The 13,700-nt window shown below is 50.1% G+C and overlaps 3 protein-coding genes across 3 annotated transcripts; 2 read left to right on the top strand and 1 right to left on the bottom strand.

Annotated features, from left to right (window-relative positions):
- The first annotated feature begins 5,009 nt into the window (after positions 1 to 5,009).
- LOC125533948 (vacuolar iron transporter homolog 5-like) lies at positions 5,010 to 5,744 on the top strand. The gene has a single exon (XM_087540074.1). The coding sequence runs from the start codon at positions 5,097 to 5,099 to the stop codon at positions 5,727 to 5,729; it is 633 nt and encodes a 210-aa protein (XP_087396200.1). The 5' UTR covers positions 5,010 to 5,096; the 3' UTR covers positions 5,730 to 5,744.
- A 2,880-nt stretch (positions 5,745 to 8,624) lies between these two features.
- On the top strand, positions 8,625 to 9,549 carry LOC125533947 (vacuolar iron transporter homolog 5-like). Its single transcript, XM_048697269.2, has one exon. It carries the CDS (start codon positions 8,721 to 8,723, stop codon positions 9,351 to 9,353), a length of 633 nt encoding a protein of 210 aa, XP_048553226.1. The 5' UTR covers positions 8,625 to 8,720; the 3' UTR covers positions 9,354 to 9,549.
- A 2,393-nt stretch (positions 9,550 to 11,942) lies between these two features.
- On the bottom strand, positions 11,943 to 13,217 carry LOC125533945 (xyloglucan endotransglucosylase/hydrolase protein 24-like). The gene is made up of 3 exons (XM_048697268.2): positions 12,885 to 13,217; positions 12,587 to 12,786; positions 11,943 to 12,479 (listed from the first exon to the last, which is right to left on the bottom strand). Exons 1-3 carry the CDS (start codon positions 13,167 to 13,169, stop codon positions 12,122 to 12,124), a joined length of 843 nt encoding a protein of 280 aa, XP_048553225.1. The 5' UTR covers positions 13,170 to 13,217; the 3' UTR covers positions 11,943 to 12,121.
- Between the last annotated feature and the right edge of the window lie 483 nt (positions 13,218 to 13,700).

Genomic DNA, 13,700 nt, shown 5'->3' with positions numbered 1-13,700 from the left:
GAGCGTAATGCTACACATGTTCATAGTGTGAATACCAAAAGATGTAAGGTTGATAATGATAGTCCCACATACTTGTGGCACTGCCGCCTTGGTCACATAGGTGTCAAACGCATGAAGAAGCTCCATGCAGATGGACTTTTAGAGTCTCTTGATTATGAATCATTTGACATGTGCGAACCATGCCTCATGGGTAAAATGACCAAGACTCCGTTCTCAGGAACAATGGAGCGAGCAACGAACTTATTGGAAATCATACATACTGATGTGTGCGGTCCAATGAGTGTTGAGGCTCGCGGTGGCTATCGTTATGTTCTCACCCTCACTGATGACTTGAGTAGATATGGGTATATCTACTTAATGAAACACAAGTCTGAGACCTTTGAAAAGTTCAAGGAATTTCAGAGTGAAGTTGAAAATCAACGTGACAGAAAAATCAAGTTTCTACGATCAGATCGTGGAGGAGAATACTTGAGTCACGAATTTGGCACACACTTAAGAAAATGTGGAATAGTTTCACAACTCACGCCGCCTGGAACACCTCAGTGTAATGGTGTGTCCGAACGTCGTAATCGCACTCTATTAGATATGGTGCGATCTATGATGTCTCTTACCGATTTACCGCTATCTTTTTGGGGCTATGCTTGAGAGACTGCCGCATTCACTTTAAATAGGGCTCCGTCGAAATCCGTTGAGACGACACCGTATGAATTATGGTTTGGGAAGAAACCTAAGCTGTCATTTCTAAAAGTTTGGGGATGCGATGCTTATGTCAAGAAACTTCAACCTAAAAAGCTCGAACCCAATTCGGAAAAATGCGTCTTCATAGGATACCCTAAAGAAACTATTGGGTATACCTTCTACCTCAGATCCGAAGGCAAGATCTTTGTTGCCAAGAATGGATCCTTTCTAGAGAAGGAGTTTCTCTCGAAAGAAGTAAGTGGGAGGAAAGTAGAACTTGATGAAGTATTACCTCTTGAACCGGAAAATGGCGCAACTCAAGAAAATGTTCCTGAGGTGCCTGCACCGACTAGAGAGGAAGTTAATGATGATGATCATGAAACTTCAGATCAAGTTGCTACTGAACTTCGTAGGTCCACAAGGACACGTTCCGCACCAGAGTGGTACGGCAACCCTGTCTTGGAAATCATGTTGTTAGACAACGGTGAACCTTCGAACTATGAAGAAGCGATGGCGGGCCCGGATTCCGACAAATGGCTAGAAGCCATGAAATTCGAGATAGGATCCATGTATGAAAACAAAGTATGGACTTTGACTGACTTGCCCGATGATCGGCGAGCCATAGAAAATAAATGAATCTTTAAGAAGAAGACAGACGCGGATGGTAATGTGACCATCCATAAAGCTCGGCTTGTCGCTAAGGGTTATCGACAAGTTCAAGGGGTTGACTACGATGAGACTTTCTCACCAGTAGCGAAGCTGAAGTCCGTCCGAATTATGTTAGCAATTGCCGCATACTATGATTATGAGATATGGCAAATGGACGTCAAAACGGCATTCCTTAATGGTTTCCTTAAGGAAGAATTGTATATGATGCAACCGGAAGGTTTTGTCGATCCTAAGAATGCTGACAAGGTGTGCAAGCTCCGACGCTCGATTTATGGGCTGGTGCAAACATCTCGGAGTTGGAACATTCGCTTTGATGAGATGATCAAAGCGTTTGGGTTTACGCAGACTTATGGAGAAGCCTGTGTTTACAAGAAAGTGAGTGGGAGCTCTGTAGCATTTCTCATACTATATGTAGATGACATACTTTTGATGGGAAATGATATAGAACTCTTGGACAGCATTAAGGCCTACTTGAATAAGAGTTTTTCAATGAAGGACCTTGGAGAAGCTGCTTATATATTAGGCATCAAGATCCATAGAGATAAATCGAGACGCCTCATAGGTCTTTCACAAAGCACATACCTTGATAAGATATTGAAGAAGTTCAATATGGATCAGTCTAAGAAGGGGTTCTTACCTGTGTTACAAGGTGTGAAATTGACCTCAGCTCAATGTCCGACCACGGCAGAAGATATAGAAGAGATGAGTGTCATCCCCTATGCCTCAGCCATAGGTTCTATTATGTATGCCATGCTGTGTACCAGACCTGATGTAAACCTTGCCGTAAGTTTGGTAGGAAGGTACCAAAGTAATCCCGGGAAGGAACACTAGACAGCGGTCAAGAATATCCTGAAGTACCTGAAAAGGACTAAGGAAATGTTTCTCGTTTATGGAGGTGACGAAGAGCTCGTCGTAAAGAGTTACGTCGACGCTAGCTTCGACACAGATCTGGATGACTCTAAGTCACAAACCGGATACGTGTATATTTTGAATGGTGGGGCAGTAAGCTGGTGCAGTTGCAAGCAGAGCGTCGTGGCGGGATCTACATGTGAAGCGAAGTACATGGCAGCCTCGGAGGCAGCGCATGAAGCAATTTGGGTGAAGGAGTTCATCACCGACCTAGGAGTCATACCCAATGCGTCAGGGCCAATCAAACGCTTCTGTGACAACACTGGAGTTATTGCACTTGCTAAGGAGCCCAGGTTTCACAAGAAGACCAGGCACATCAAGCGTCGCTTCAACTCCATTCGTGAAAATGTTCAAGATGGAGACATAGATATTTGTAAAGTACATACGGACCTGAATGTAGCAGATCCGTTGACTAAACCTCTCCCTAGAGCAAAACATGATCAACACCAGAATTCCATGGGTGTTCGATTCATCACAATGTAACTAGATTATTGACTCTAGTGCAAGTGGGAGACTGTTGGAAATATGCCCTAGAGGCAATAATAAAAGCATTATTATTATATTTCCTTGTTCATGATAATTGTCTTTATTCATGCTATAATTGTGTTATCCGGAAATCGTAATACATGTGTGAATAATAGACACCAACATGTCCCTAGTAAGCCTCTAGTTGACTAGCTCGTTGATCAATAGATAGTCATGGTTTCCTGACTATGGACATTGGATGTCATTGATAACGAGATCACATCATTAGGAGAATGATGTGATGGACAAGACCCAATCCTAAACATAGCATTAAGATCGTATAGTTCGTTTGCTAGAGTTTTCCAATGTCAAGTATCATTTCCTTAGACCATGAGATCATGTAACTCCCGGATACCGTAGGAGTGCTCTGGGTATACCAAACGTCACAACGTAACTGGCTGACTATAAAGGTAGACTACGGGTATCTCCGAAAGTGTCTGTTGGGTTGACACGGATCAAGACTGGGATTTGTCACTCCGTATGACGGAGAGGTATCACTGGGCCCACTCGGTAATGCATCATCATTATGAGCTCAAAGTGACCAAGTGTCTGGTCACGGGATCATGCATTACGGTACGAGTAAAGTGACTTGCCGGTAACGAGATTGAACAAGGTATTGGGATACCGACAATCAAATCTCGGGCAAGTAACATACCGATTGACAAAGGGAATTGAATACGGGGTTGCTTGAATCCTCGACATCGTGGTTCATCCGATGAGATCATCGAGGAGCATGTGGGAGCCAACATGGGTATCCAGATCCCGCTGTTGGTTATTGACCGGAGAGTCGTCTCGGTCATGTCTACATGTCTCCCGAACCCGTAGGGTCTACACACTTAAGGTTCGGTGGCGCTAGGGTAGTAAAGATATGTATATGCAGTAACCCGAATGTTGTTCGGAGTCCCGGATGAGATCCCGGACGTCACGAGGAGTTTCGGAATGGTCCGGAGGTAAAGAATTATATATAGGAAGTGCTGTTTCGGCCATCGGGACAAGTTTCGGGGTTACCGGTATTGTACCGGGACCGCCGGAAGGGTCCCGGGGGTCCACCGGGTGGGGCCACCCATCCCGGAGGGCCCCATGGGCCAAAGTGGGGAGGGGAACCAGCCCATAGTGGGCTGGTGCGCCCCCCTAGGCCCACCCCATGCGCCTAGGGTTGGAACCCTAGGGGTGGGGGGCGCCCCACCTTGCCTTGGGGGCTACTCCAGCCCTGGCCGCCGCCCCCCCTTGGAGATCCCATCTCCTAGGGCCGGCGCCCCCCCTAGGGGAGCCTATATAAAAGGGGGGGAGGGAGGGGGCAGCCACACCTTGAGCCTTTGGCGCCTCCCTCTCCCCTGCTGCACCTCTCTCTCTCGCGTAGTATACGGCGAAGCCCTGCTACTGTGACGCCCTGCATCCACCACCACGCCGTCGTGCTGCTGGATCTTCATCAACCTCTCCTTCCCCCTTGCTGGATCAAGAAGGAGGAGACGTCACGCTGACCGTACGTGTGTTGAACGCGGAGGTGCCGTCCGTTCGGCGCTAGGATCTCCGGTGATTTGGATCACGTCGAGTACGACTCCCTCATCCCCGTTCTTTGAACGCTTCCGCTCGCGATCTACAAAGGTATGTAGATGCATCCGATCACTCGTTGCTAGATGAACTCATAGATGGATCTTGGTGAAACCGTAGGAAAATTTCTGTTTTCTGCAACGTTCCCCAACAAGTAGTCCTTTCACTTTTGACAAAAGTGTCGGAGCCAATTTCGCGGAGAGTACCCTAAACCCCCAAACTGCTCGGATTCCATCTCTGTCTACGGATGAAATGTTTCATTTTCTTTTCATAATTTCTATTATTTGAATTCTTGTAATTATTATTGTTATATGTATATGCTTACTTTTTCTTAATATGGATATTTTCCGTTCCTTTCTATTTTAGCTGATTTTTCGTGGTCTATATCACATGCGAGTTAATGACTATAAGGAACCAATGACCAAATTATCGCTAGTCATTGTAAACGCCTTGCATATGATGTACACTCAGCAAGCACAATGCATCGATTTATGTAGGTGTGTGCTCGTGGTGGCCACGGGCGCGCAATACCAGAGGAAAAAGATGTGGCGGCGTGTATGCACTAGCCATAGCGGCATGAAAGGTCAAAAAGAAGACCGGCAATGCCCACAGCAACACACGAACACAAGGCACGACCCTCATGGCTCCTCAAATTCACTATAAAACCACGCCAGGGGAGCGTGTGTTCGCCACACTACCGCTACCACTACTACTACCACCCCGAACCCAACCATCTCCATCCATCTCGCTAGCTCCCAGTCGCCATGGCCGTGAACAACGCCAAGCTGGCCGCCGTGGTCGACGCCGAGAACCCGGCCGTGATGTGCGGCTACGTCGACAACTCCGAGTCGTCCATCGACTTTGCCGGGCGCGCCAACTGGCTGCGCGCGGCGGTGCTGGGCGCCAACGACGGGCTTGTCTCCACGGCCTCCCTCATGCTCGGCGTCAGCGCCGTCAAGCCCGACACGCGGGCCATGGTCGTGTCCGGGTTCGCGGGACTACTGGCCGGGGCATGCAGCATGGCCATCGGAGAGTACGTGTCCGTCTGCTCCCAGCGCGACGTGGAGATCGCGGAGCTGGACCAGGCCGGAAAGCGAGGCGGCGACGACGAGAAGGCGCTGCCAAGCCCAGCACATGCCGCTGCGGCCTCAGCGCTGGCTTTCTCCGTCGGGGCGCTCCTACCGCTGCTGGCCGCCGGGTTCATCGTGGGCTACAACCTGCGGGTCGCCGTGGTGGTGGTCGTCGCGACGTTGGCGCTGGCCGCGTTCGGATGCGTGGGCGCCGTGCTGGGGCGGGCCCCCGTGGCGAGGTCGTGCGCGCGGGTGGTGGTGGGCGGGCTGGCCGCCATGGCCGTCACCTTTGGGTTCATGAGGCTCTTCCGAGCCAGGGGCGTATGAGAGACTGACAAGGCGTCAAGGCCTTCATCGCCGTCCTCGCGCACGTACGTCGTGTACGGCCATCGTCCATATTCTTCTCGGAATAAAATACACAGTACTAGCCACCGTACTTGTACCTGGGCTCACTAATTTTCTTCCTTGTAATTGTAATCAAACGGCAAATGAAAACGTTTAAACTCTTGCACCGTATTGCTACTATATACTGTAGTACCAAGTGATTTTAATTCTTCTCCGTGCATGCATGCCCTATTGTTTGAAAAGATGCGACACAACATTTCTGTGGGAAAGACCAAGGACGTCCATGCATGGACGGAGGCATTTGCGGGCCTCGATGGCTCGGAAGGACCTTGGCGTGTTCGTCCCACACCCACCATGCATCGGCGACAGGGGCGGTCGCGCGGTCCTAAATTCGCCGCTCCCTCCCCCCCCCCCCCCCCCCCCCCCCCCCTCCCTCGACCGTCCCCCACCACTACATCGCACAAGTCCTAAAAGGGGACCGATGTGTCCGGCTGTTTCTCCTTCTCATCCTCGAAATTGAAGATGACGTGGAGCTCCTTCCACTACGTCGTGGACGATGAAGTGGTGTATTGGAGACGTGCGTGATGGGATTGAGAGGCACTCGAGGGAGGAACAAATGAGGAAGATAGAAGAGGCACATGTATAGGACACCGCGGGCTTCATTAAATGGGTAGTTGGAAAGGCGGTAAGCGGCCATCAAGGGGTGCTTTTATATGCGATTGCTGGCCTGCTCACACACCTCCTAGCCTCACAAACAAGCTAGGAGATGATGATGATGGGTGGTGGGCTACCATTGGAATCTGAGGAAGCACCCGCATCATTTTTTTGCCATGTGGTTGACGGTCATGCCCCCCCCCCCCCCCCTTCTCCCGGACGTTGGTCATGTTGCTTCAAATCCTGCATATAGCGTGAGGAGGAGGAAGATGAAACTTCACTCCTGTGCTGATAGTTGGATTTGGAGCGAGCTGCAAACATGGCTTCCACAACCTTCATATTTGGAGGATATGTGGTCGTTTTTGGAGTGAGGTCCATAACATACGGCTATCGCGGCACACATGACGACTTTCTAGAGTGCCATTTTGTGTGCTGATCGACATGCTAGCGGTTATTATAGCGATCGGCCACATATGAAGCATCTGCTAGAGTTACTCTTACTGCATAGCGAGGCCTAATCTGGGAGGCCGCCCCGAGCCCTAGGAGATTTTATTTGACTACCTTTAATGGATGACATGTATAACTAGTGAAAATCAGCCCAAATCTTGACGATCGCCCTCACGGTCTATCATCCCTCCAAGTATATGCCCATGCGCCGCCATTGCGCCTCTCTCCTTGGCTCCCGCCCTCCATGTTTCCATAAGTACATTAATGATTATCCAATTGGCATCATATTTCGTAGTATGCCTAGCATGTGTCTACTCGTTCAGACGCAGAAGGCTGTATCTACCTCCTTTGTGTGGTGTTGTCGTAGCGGCCTTAGTATATAAGGCCGTCGAGTGTTGCGGATTACTCATGATGCCGTATAGGTGTGCCTGCCTCGATCCTGGCCATCGGTGTAAATTTTCTTGAAGCAACGAACATTCTCATCGATTTTCATGAAAGAAACCACCCACAACATTAGTGTGGACAATACATGCACATTTCCATTACATATTTTGATGAAAGCTGGTTTTGATATAATCACTGGATTTTACTATTGGGTGGATAAAAAATTTCATGGGACATATCCTGAAACTTTAGGCCAGATCATTTTTAGAACACGTTTTTGGGTTAATCCAACCTTCTTTCCCATGCATTTTTTTATGGCTATAATGTGTAAGAAACATAGAAAAGGATCAGCATATAGCGAGTCTGGAGTCCACATTTTACATGTGAAGAAGTAGGGGCTGCTTAGTTGTTGCCCAGGAGCGCCACACCAAATTGTGGGCGTCGCGGGCGCACCAAAATATTGGTGGCCGATTTGGCCGCCCCCAGTTTCGGCAATGAATTGGCATGAAAGTACAGAGGAAAAGGCAGGGTGAGTTGGCGAGCCAAAATTTCAGATCCCATCCAAACAAGCTGCAGTGCTTCGGTCAAGGCCAAAAAATTGGCTGGGCGTGCAAGGGATCCAATCCAAACAGTCCCATAATCTCCAAGTCTCTCCAAAGGAGTTTCTTTTTAACAATGTCAATTGTTTTCTTAGGAAACGGCTTCACTATTTCTCATGCATCTGAAAAGTAAATACTCCTTCAACCTTAGTTCAAAACTGCGACACTTATTTTGAATCGAAGGGGGTATATTTTTGACTCCGTTATAAGAACCATCCAATCTTTGCGTTAAGATTCATGCAAGTTTAATTGAATGAACTAATGTTCATTGAACGATTATTGCGTTTCTCAAAATATTTCCGCAATTGCGGTAGTACTACACACAAATTATTTGGCTAGGTGTCAATAAAATTCAAATGGAAAATTTAGTCCCATGACCGAAATGATAATGAAATATCGCTAAAATTCAATGAAATTCAGTGATTTCGAGTGTGGCTAAAAAAATATTCTGAAACTGAAATTTAAAACCATTTTTATGTACGAGCAAGCAGGCGACCAAATAGTCACTGTAAACGCCTTCGATATGACCCGCAAAAAAATTTGTAAACGCCTTGGATATGATGTACACTCAGCAAGCACGATGCATCGATTAATATAGGTGTGTGCTCGTGGTGGCCACGGGCGCGCAATACCGAAGGGAAAGGATGTGTGGCTGCATGTACGCACTGGCCATAGCGGCATGAAAGCTGGAAATCCCAACACCAGAGGAGAAAAAGAAGACCGGCAATGCCCACAGCATCACACGAACACAAGGCACGACCCTCAAATTCACTATAAAACCACGCCAGGGGAGCGTGTGTTCGCCACGCTGCTGCTGCCTGCCACTGCATACGGCTACTACCACCGCGAACCCAACCATCTCCATCCATCTCACAAGCTCCCAGCCGCCATGGCCGTGAACGACACCAAGCTGGCCGCCGTGGCGGACGCCGAGAACCCGGCCGTGCTGTGCGGCGACGTCGACCACTCCGAGTCGTCCTTCGACTTGGCTGGGCGCGCCAATTGGCTCCGCGCGGCGGTGCTGGGCGCCAACGACGGGCTGGTCTCCACGGCGTCCCTCATGCTCGGCGTCAGCGCCGTCAAGCCCGACGCGCGCGCAATGGTCGTGTCCGGGTTCGCGGGACTACTGGCCGGGGCCTGCAGCATGGCCATCGGAGAGTACGTGTCCGTCTGCTCCCAGCGCGACGTGGAGATCGCGCAGCTGGACCTGGACGGCAAGCGCGGCGGCGACGAGGAGAAGGCGCTGCCCAGCCCGGCCCAGGCCGCGGCCGCCTCCGCGCTGGCTTTCTCCGTTGGGGCGCTAGTGCCGCTGCTGGCCGCCGGGTTCATCGTGGGCTACAACCTGCGGGTTGCCGTGGTGGCCGTCGTGGCGACGTTGGCGCTAGCAGCGTTCGGGTGCGTGGGCGCCGTGCTCGGGCGGGCCCCCGTGGCGAGGTCGTGCGCGCGGGTGGTGGTGGGCGGGCTGGCCGCCATGGCCGTCACCTTTGGATTCATGAGGCTCTTCCGAGCCAGCGGCGTATGAGAGATTGAAAATTGACAAATGCCTTCATCGCCGTCCTCCCGTACGTACGTCGAGTACGGGCATCGTCCATGCACTTCTCGGAATAAAAAAAATACACAGTACTAGCCACCGTACTTGTACCAACGGCTGACTTATTTTCGTTTTTGCAATCTATATATATCCTGCATGCTAATAAAGTCCGAAGCGTTTGAATTTCTTCGGTTTTGTCGTCCATCATCCAAATTGGGCTCGGAGTTCATGATATTTACCCCGTAGCCACCGGTAAGTAAAAACGGCTTGTCTTTTTTCATTGTCGGGCTCATCGCTGCTTTAGACCGTAGCCCGCGCCGCCTCCTCCGCACCCTGCACACCTCTCCCCCTCGCGCCACTACTGATTCCAATACCAATACAACTCGGAGCACACTAAAGGGAGATCGATCGATAGTCCCGTCAAATAAAAGGGATCTATATTGATAGAGTTCAGGTTGGGCTTCGATCTTAACACGCCACCGGATTTCAAATTGCGGGGCTTGGTAGATCGAGAGAGACGGGGGTTGATGGGGAGATCTAGTGGGGTCTCGCCCCAGGAGCCCGGAATCTTCTCTGTGCGTTGACCGATGATAGTGATGCATGTCCTGACAACTACTGCATTGCGGTGTGCTGGTCCAGACAAGCGCTATCTGTGCCAGGTGCATGCTTGGTGGCGATCTTATGTCCTAGTGGGGTGGTCAGCCAGTCTTGGATGACGGGGCGATGGCCCCAAAAGATGATGTTGCCCACTTGGCTCTATAGCGAGCAACGTTGCATCGGTGGTGGCCTTCTCTTCAGGTGCATCAATAGCGAGGGGAGGTCCGGTGGGTGGTCCTGGTGTTGTCGTGGCTTCGGCGGTGGTAGATCCGTAGTCTTCATCTGAAGGCTTAGGTCTGGCGAAGGCGGTTGTTCTCTTGGGGTGGGGTGGCGACCTTGGTACCTCGGCGTGGCGCGGATGAACCTCCGAGCAAAAGCTCTGCGTTCCAGCGACGATGATGCCTGTGGGTATCCCATCCCTCATGAAGGCATCATTGTGGCCCCCCTCGTCATGCCACGGATTTGGTGAAACCCCTAGTCCATAAGATCCTATTAACGATGACTCATAGCATAAGTCACCTTCTTGGGAGGGCATCTTCGTGGAGCTCTGGTACCTCCGGTCGCTCGTCAGTGTCTTCGGGCAAGCTTTGATCCTAACACGAAACCTTTTCGACTCAGGCATGGGGCGACCTCGCTTGTGTCCTACCTTTTACACGTCCCGTTGTCACCTTGACGTCCGCATGCAAGATCGGTGCTCCACGGTCTGAAGCGAGAGGGCATATGTTTCTTTTCGCTCATAGATTGGTGTGTGCGGTGCAACGGTGTCTCGTGGTTCCCAGGAGGCGTTGTCTCATTTCTAGTCGGTAGTTTCAGGTGCTTCTTGGTGGGGTGTAGCCACTTCTGTACTCATGCTCGACTATGAGTTGGTGGTGTTTGCTACTTTCTCGGTTATCTTTTTTTTTGTTTGACCAAGATTTGCTCATCAATTTGTATCAGTTTGATCATTTGGCTTTATTTATAGAATAGAACAAATGCCTATTCCGAGAAACACATCTTAAAAATAATTGAAATATGTACTTTGAGAAGTTTTAAAATCAAACATTTGAAAATCTTTCTAACTATATTTTTTTACCAAATTTGTAATTTTACAAGAATTTAAATATAATTATTATTTTAATTGTGGTTCCCACAAAATTTAGTTACAAGGTATGCAGAAGGAATGAATGCAAAGAAATACAATATGCACAAGGCCAAGAAAAATATGAATCGAATCTCAAAGCAGCGTGAATACGTGGGTGTCGGATACGTTACTTGCACATGGTGTGCACGGCACTAATGCTTTTGTGGTACAAATTTGCAACTTACTCTCGTACTTTACTTTCTTCGTTTATTTTTAATTCGCATATTAGCTTATCGTAAGTTAAATATTGTAGGGTTTGGCTAAGTTTATAGAAAAAGAATGAACGTTCGCAATACATACCAAATCACTATCATTACATTTATTGTGGAATATATTGTCTTATTTTATTTATTTGATATTGTATATGTTGATATTTTTAGTATTAAATTGATTAAAGTTCATAAAGTTTGTCTTAAGATAAATCTGGTGTAAAGAGTTAAATGAAATGAAAGCACATCAAGGACTACTGAAGCCATTGTCGTAATCACGAGGGGTATAATTGATCATTTTTAGGACAGTAAAACTGAGCCTAAACCAAGCGTTCTGACGTCATGTGTATTTTTAGCCGTTCGACCTTCTGGCCCGGTCGTCCTATGCCGTTAGATTTGTGTGCACTTCCACGCGTGGGCTAACTGTTAGGTTCAGCTGCTCCGAAAGAAAAAACCGAGTTATTTTGTAAACTGGGCCACTTCTAGCCCATTAACCTATCCCAGCCCGTAAGCTTACGTCACCGCGTTCCGAAAAAAAACCTACGCTCCAAACAGGAGTGGTTTTCTCAAAAAAAAAAAGGACGTGGTAAGGCTGTGGCAACATATGACAAAGGTATTCACCAACCAAACATGCCCTAAATATAAGATGGACAGTAGCATGAACATGTCTGCGCATGTATATATAGCTAATATTTCTTTATTTTTTACAAAAAAGAATGAACAAATCTTGACAAAAAATGAGGTCAACTCTGCTCTACGTACGCATGTGTAAGTGTAACCGACTCTGCACTCAAAGTAGTTGTACTACAACCGATGGAGGCATCACCAGATCTCTACGGCATGTAGCACTCGGGCGGCGAGCCGTAGGGGAACCGCGCGCTGTCCGCGCAGTAGTTGTACACCATGTGCGTGTCCCGCGCCCACTTCATGGCCTGCTGCGCCGTCGCGTCCATCTCCTGGTCGTAGTACCCGCCGCCGGCGCCCGGCGACGAGGTGGTGGCGGTGAAGTTGCGGTACTGCGCGACGAAGGGCGCCAGCGACCAGTCCGTCTTGACGCGGCCGCCCTGCGTCGCCCAGTCCTCGGCGTTCCACAGGCTCCCGTACAGCCGCATCCGCTGCCACGACGGGTACGCCACGCCCTTGTCCGCGTGGTTCCTCAGCTCCCGGATCGGCGTGCCGTCTACCAGCACGCTGCAGAGCATCAAGCGACCAATTCGCGTCGACTGTCAGTTAATTTTGGTCACCCATGGATGGGATGAATGCACGATTTGTATGGGATGGGTACTCGGTCTGCTCACAGGATGTGCAGGGGAGTCCAGACGATGGAGTAGGTGTGGAAGTCGGCGGCGGGGTCGAACCAGAGGTGGAACTGCTGCTCCTTGCTGCCGGTGCCGTTGATGTAGACGTTGGTGTGGAGCGTGTAGGGCTCGCCGGTGGAGTTGCCCAGGAACTCCAGGTCGATCTCGTCGTGGTTCGCCCATGACCCCTCAGACAGGAACTGCAGTATTTACACTGATATGTATGAGCTGAGCTCGCGATCAAACAAAAAAATGCACATTGATCCAGTCTCAGAAAGGATATGGCCAGCTATCTTACGTAGCACGTGGTGACTGTGCCGGCGGAGTTGCCGGGGGCGAGCTTGATCTGCAGGTCGATGCGCGCGTAGAGGTACGTATCCTTGGACCGGAAGCCGGAGCCGGAGTTGCGGTCGAGCGACAGCGAGACGACCTGGCCGTCGGCCGAGACCGTTCCGTGGCTGCCATGGCCCCAGTTCACCTCCAGGCGGTCATCGATTCTCCCCCAGGCCGCCGCCGTCCGCGCGGCAATGCAGAGCACCACGAGCACTACGCAGGCATAGGCCTGCTTCGAGCTCACCGCCATCACTAGCTCGTACAAGGAGTCGCGCGATGAAATGAAAGGAGGGACGGCCGGTGGTGCAGTGATGGGTCGGTGTGCACCTGTTTCGAGGCTTATATAGAATTTTGATCACGAGGAGGTTGGGGGAATGAAGAAGGAAGGAATCGATCGAGGCGGAGGAGAATGACAGCCCGGACACAGCAGGCGCGCCGTGCGCGCGACGGCGGAGGCGCATGTGGGCTGGCGACGCCGCGGAGGTCGGCCGGGCAGCGGGCACGCGAGGCTCGTCGTCGCCTCGTGCGACGTCGGCCGGGCACCTATGGGCGTAGCCCGCGTGGCCGCGTACGCACGTCTTTCTTTTTTATGAGGGGCCCGAACTGGAGTTGTGCCGCGTGTACAGTTCCCTCCCTCCCTACATTTCAATATATCTTTTTTTTGCTGAAATGAATATGAACTGAAATGGATATGCAAATCAATATAGAGTTGGACTGAAATGAATAGGTATTGAAATGCAAGCGATCTAGTAAATGGAATGGATATGTGTTCAAGTGGATC

Source organism: Triticum urartu, chromosome 2A (assembly GCF_056163025.1).
Source record: "Triticum urartu cultivar PI428250 chromosome 2A, HENAU_Tu73, whole genome shotgun sequence".
Classification (NCBI taxonomy): Eukaryota; Viridiplantae; Streptophyta; class Magnoliopsida; order Poales; family Poaceae; genus Triticum; species Triticum urartu.
This window is presented reverse-complemented; position numbering and strand designations above follow the sequence as displayed.

Bases quoted from the DNA above. Each gene is read 5' to 3' on its own strand.
- LOC125533945 (XM_048697268.2), bottom strand. From the start codon at position 13,169: ATGGCGGTGAGCTCGAAGCAGGCCTATGCCTGCGTAGTGCTCGTGGTG. The intron at 12,787-12,884 runs GTAAGATAGCTG...TAAATACTGCAG, and splicing joins GCACAGTCACCACGTGCTAC to TTCCTGTCTGAGGGGTCATG. The intron at 12,480-12,586 runs GTGAGCAGACCG...GATGCTCTGCAG, and splicing joins TGGACTCCCCTGCACATCCT to CGTGCTGGTAGACGGCACGC.
- LOC125533947 (XM_048697269.2), top strand. From the start codon at position 8,721: ATGGCCGTGAACGACACCAAGCTGGCCGCCGTGGCGGACGCCGAGAAC.
- LOC125533948 (XM_087540074.1), top strand. From the start codon at position 5,097: ATGGCCGTGAACAACGCCAAGCTGGCCGCCGTGGTCGACGCCGAGAAC.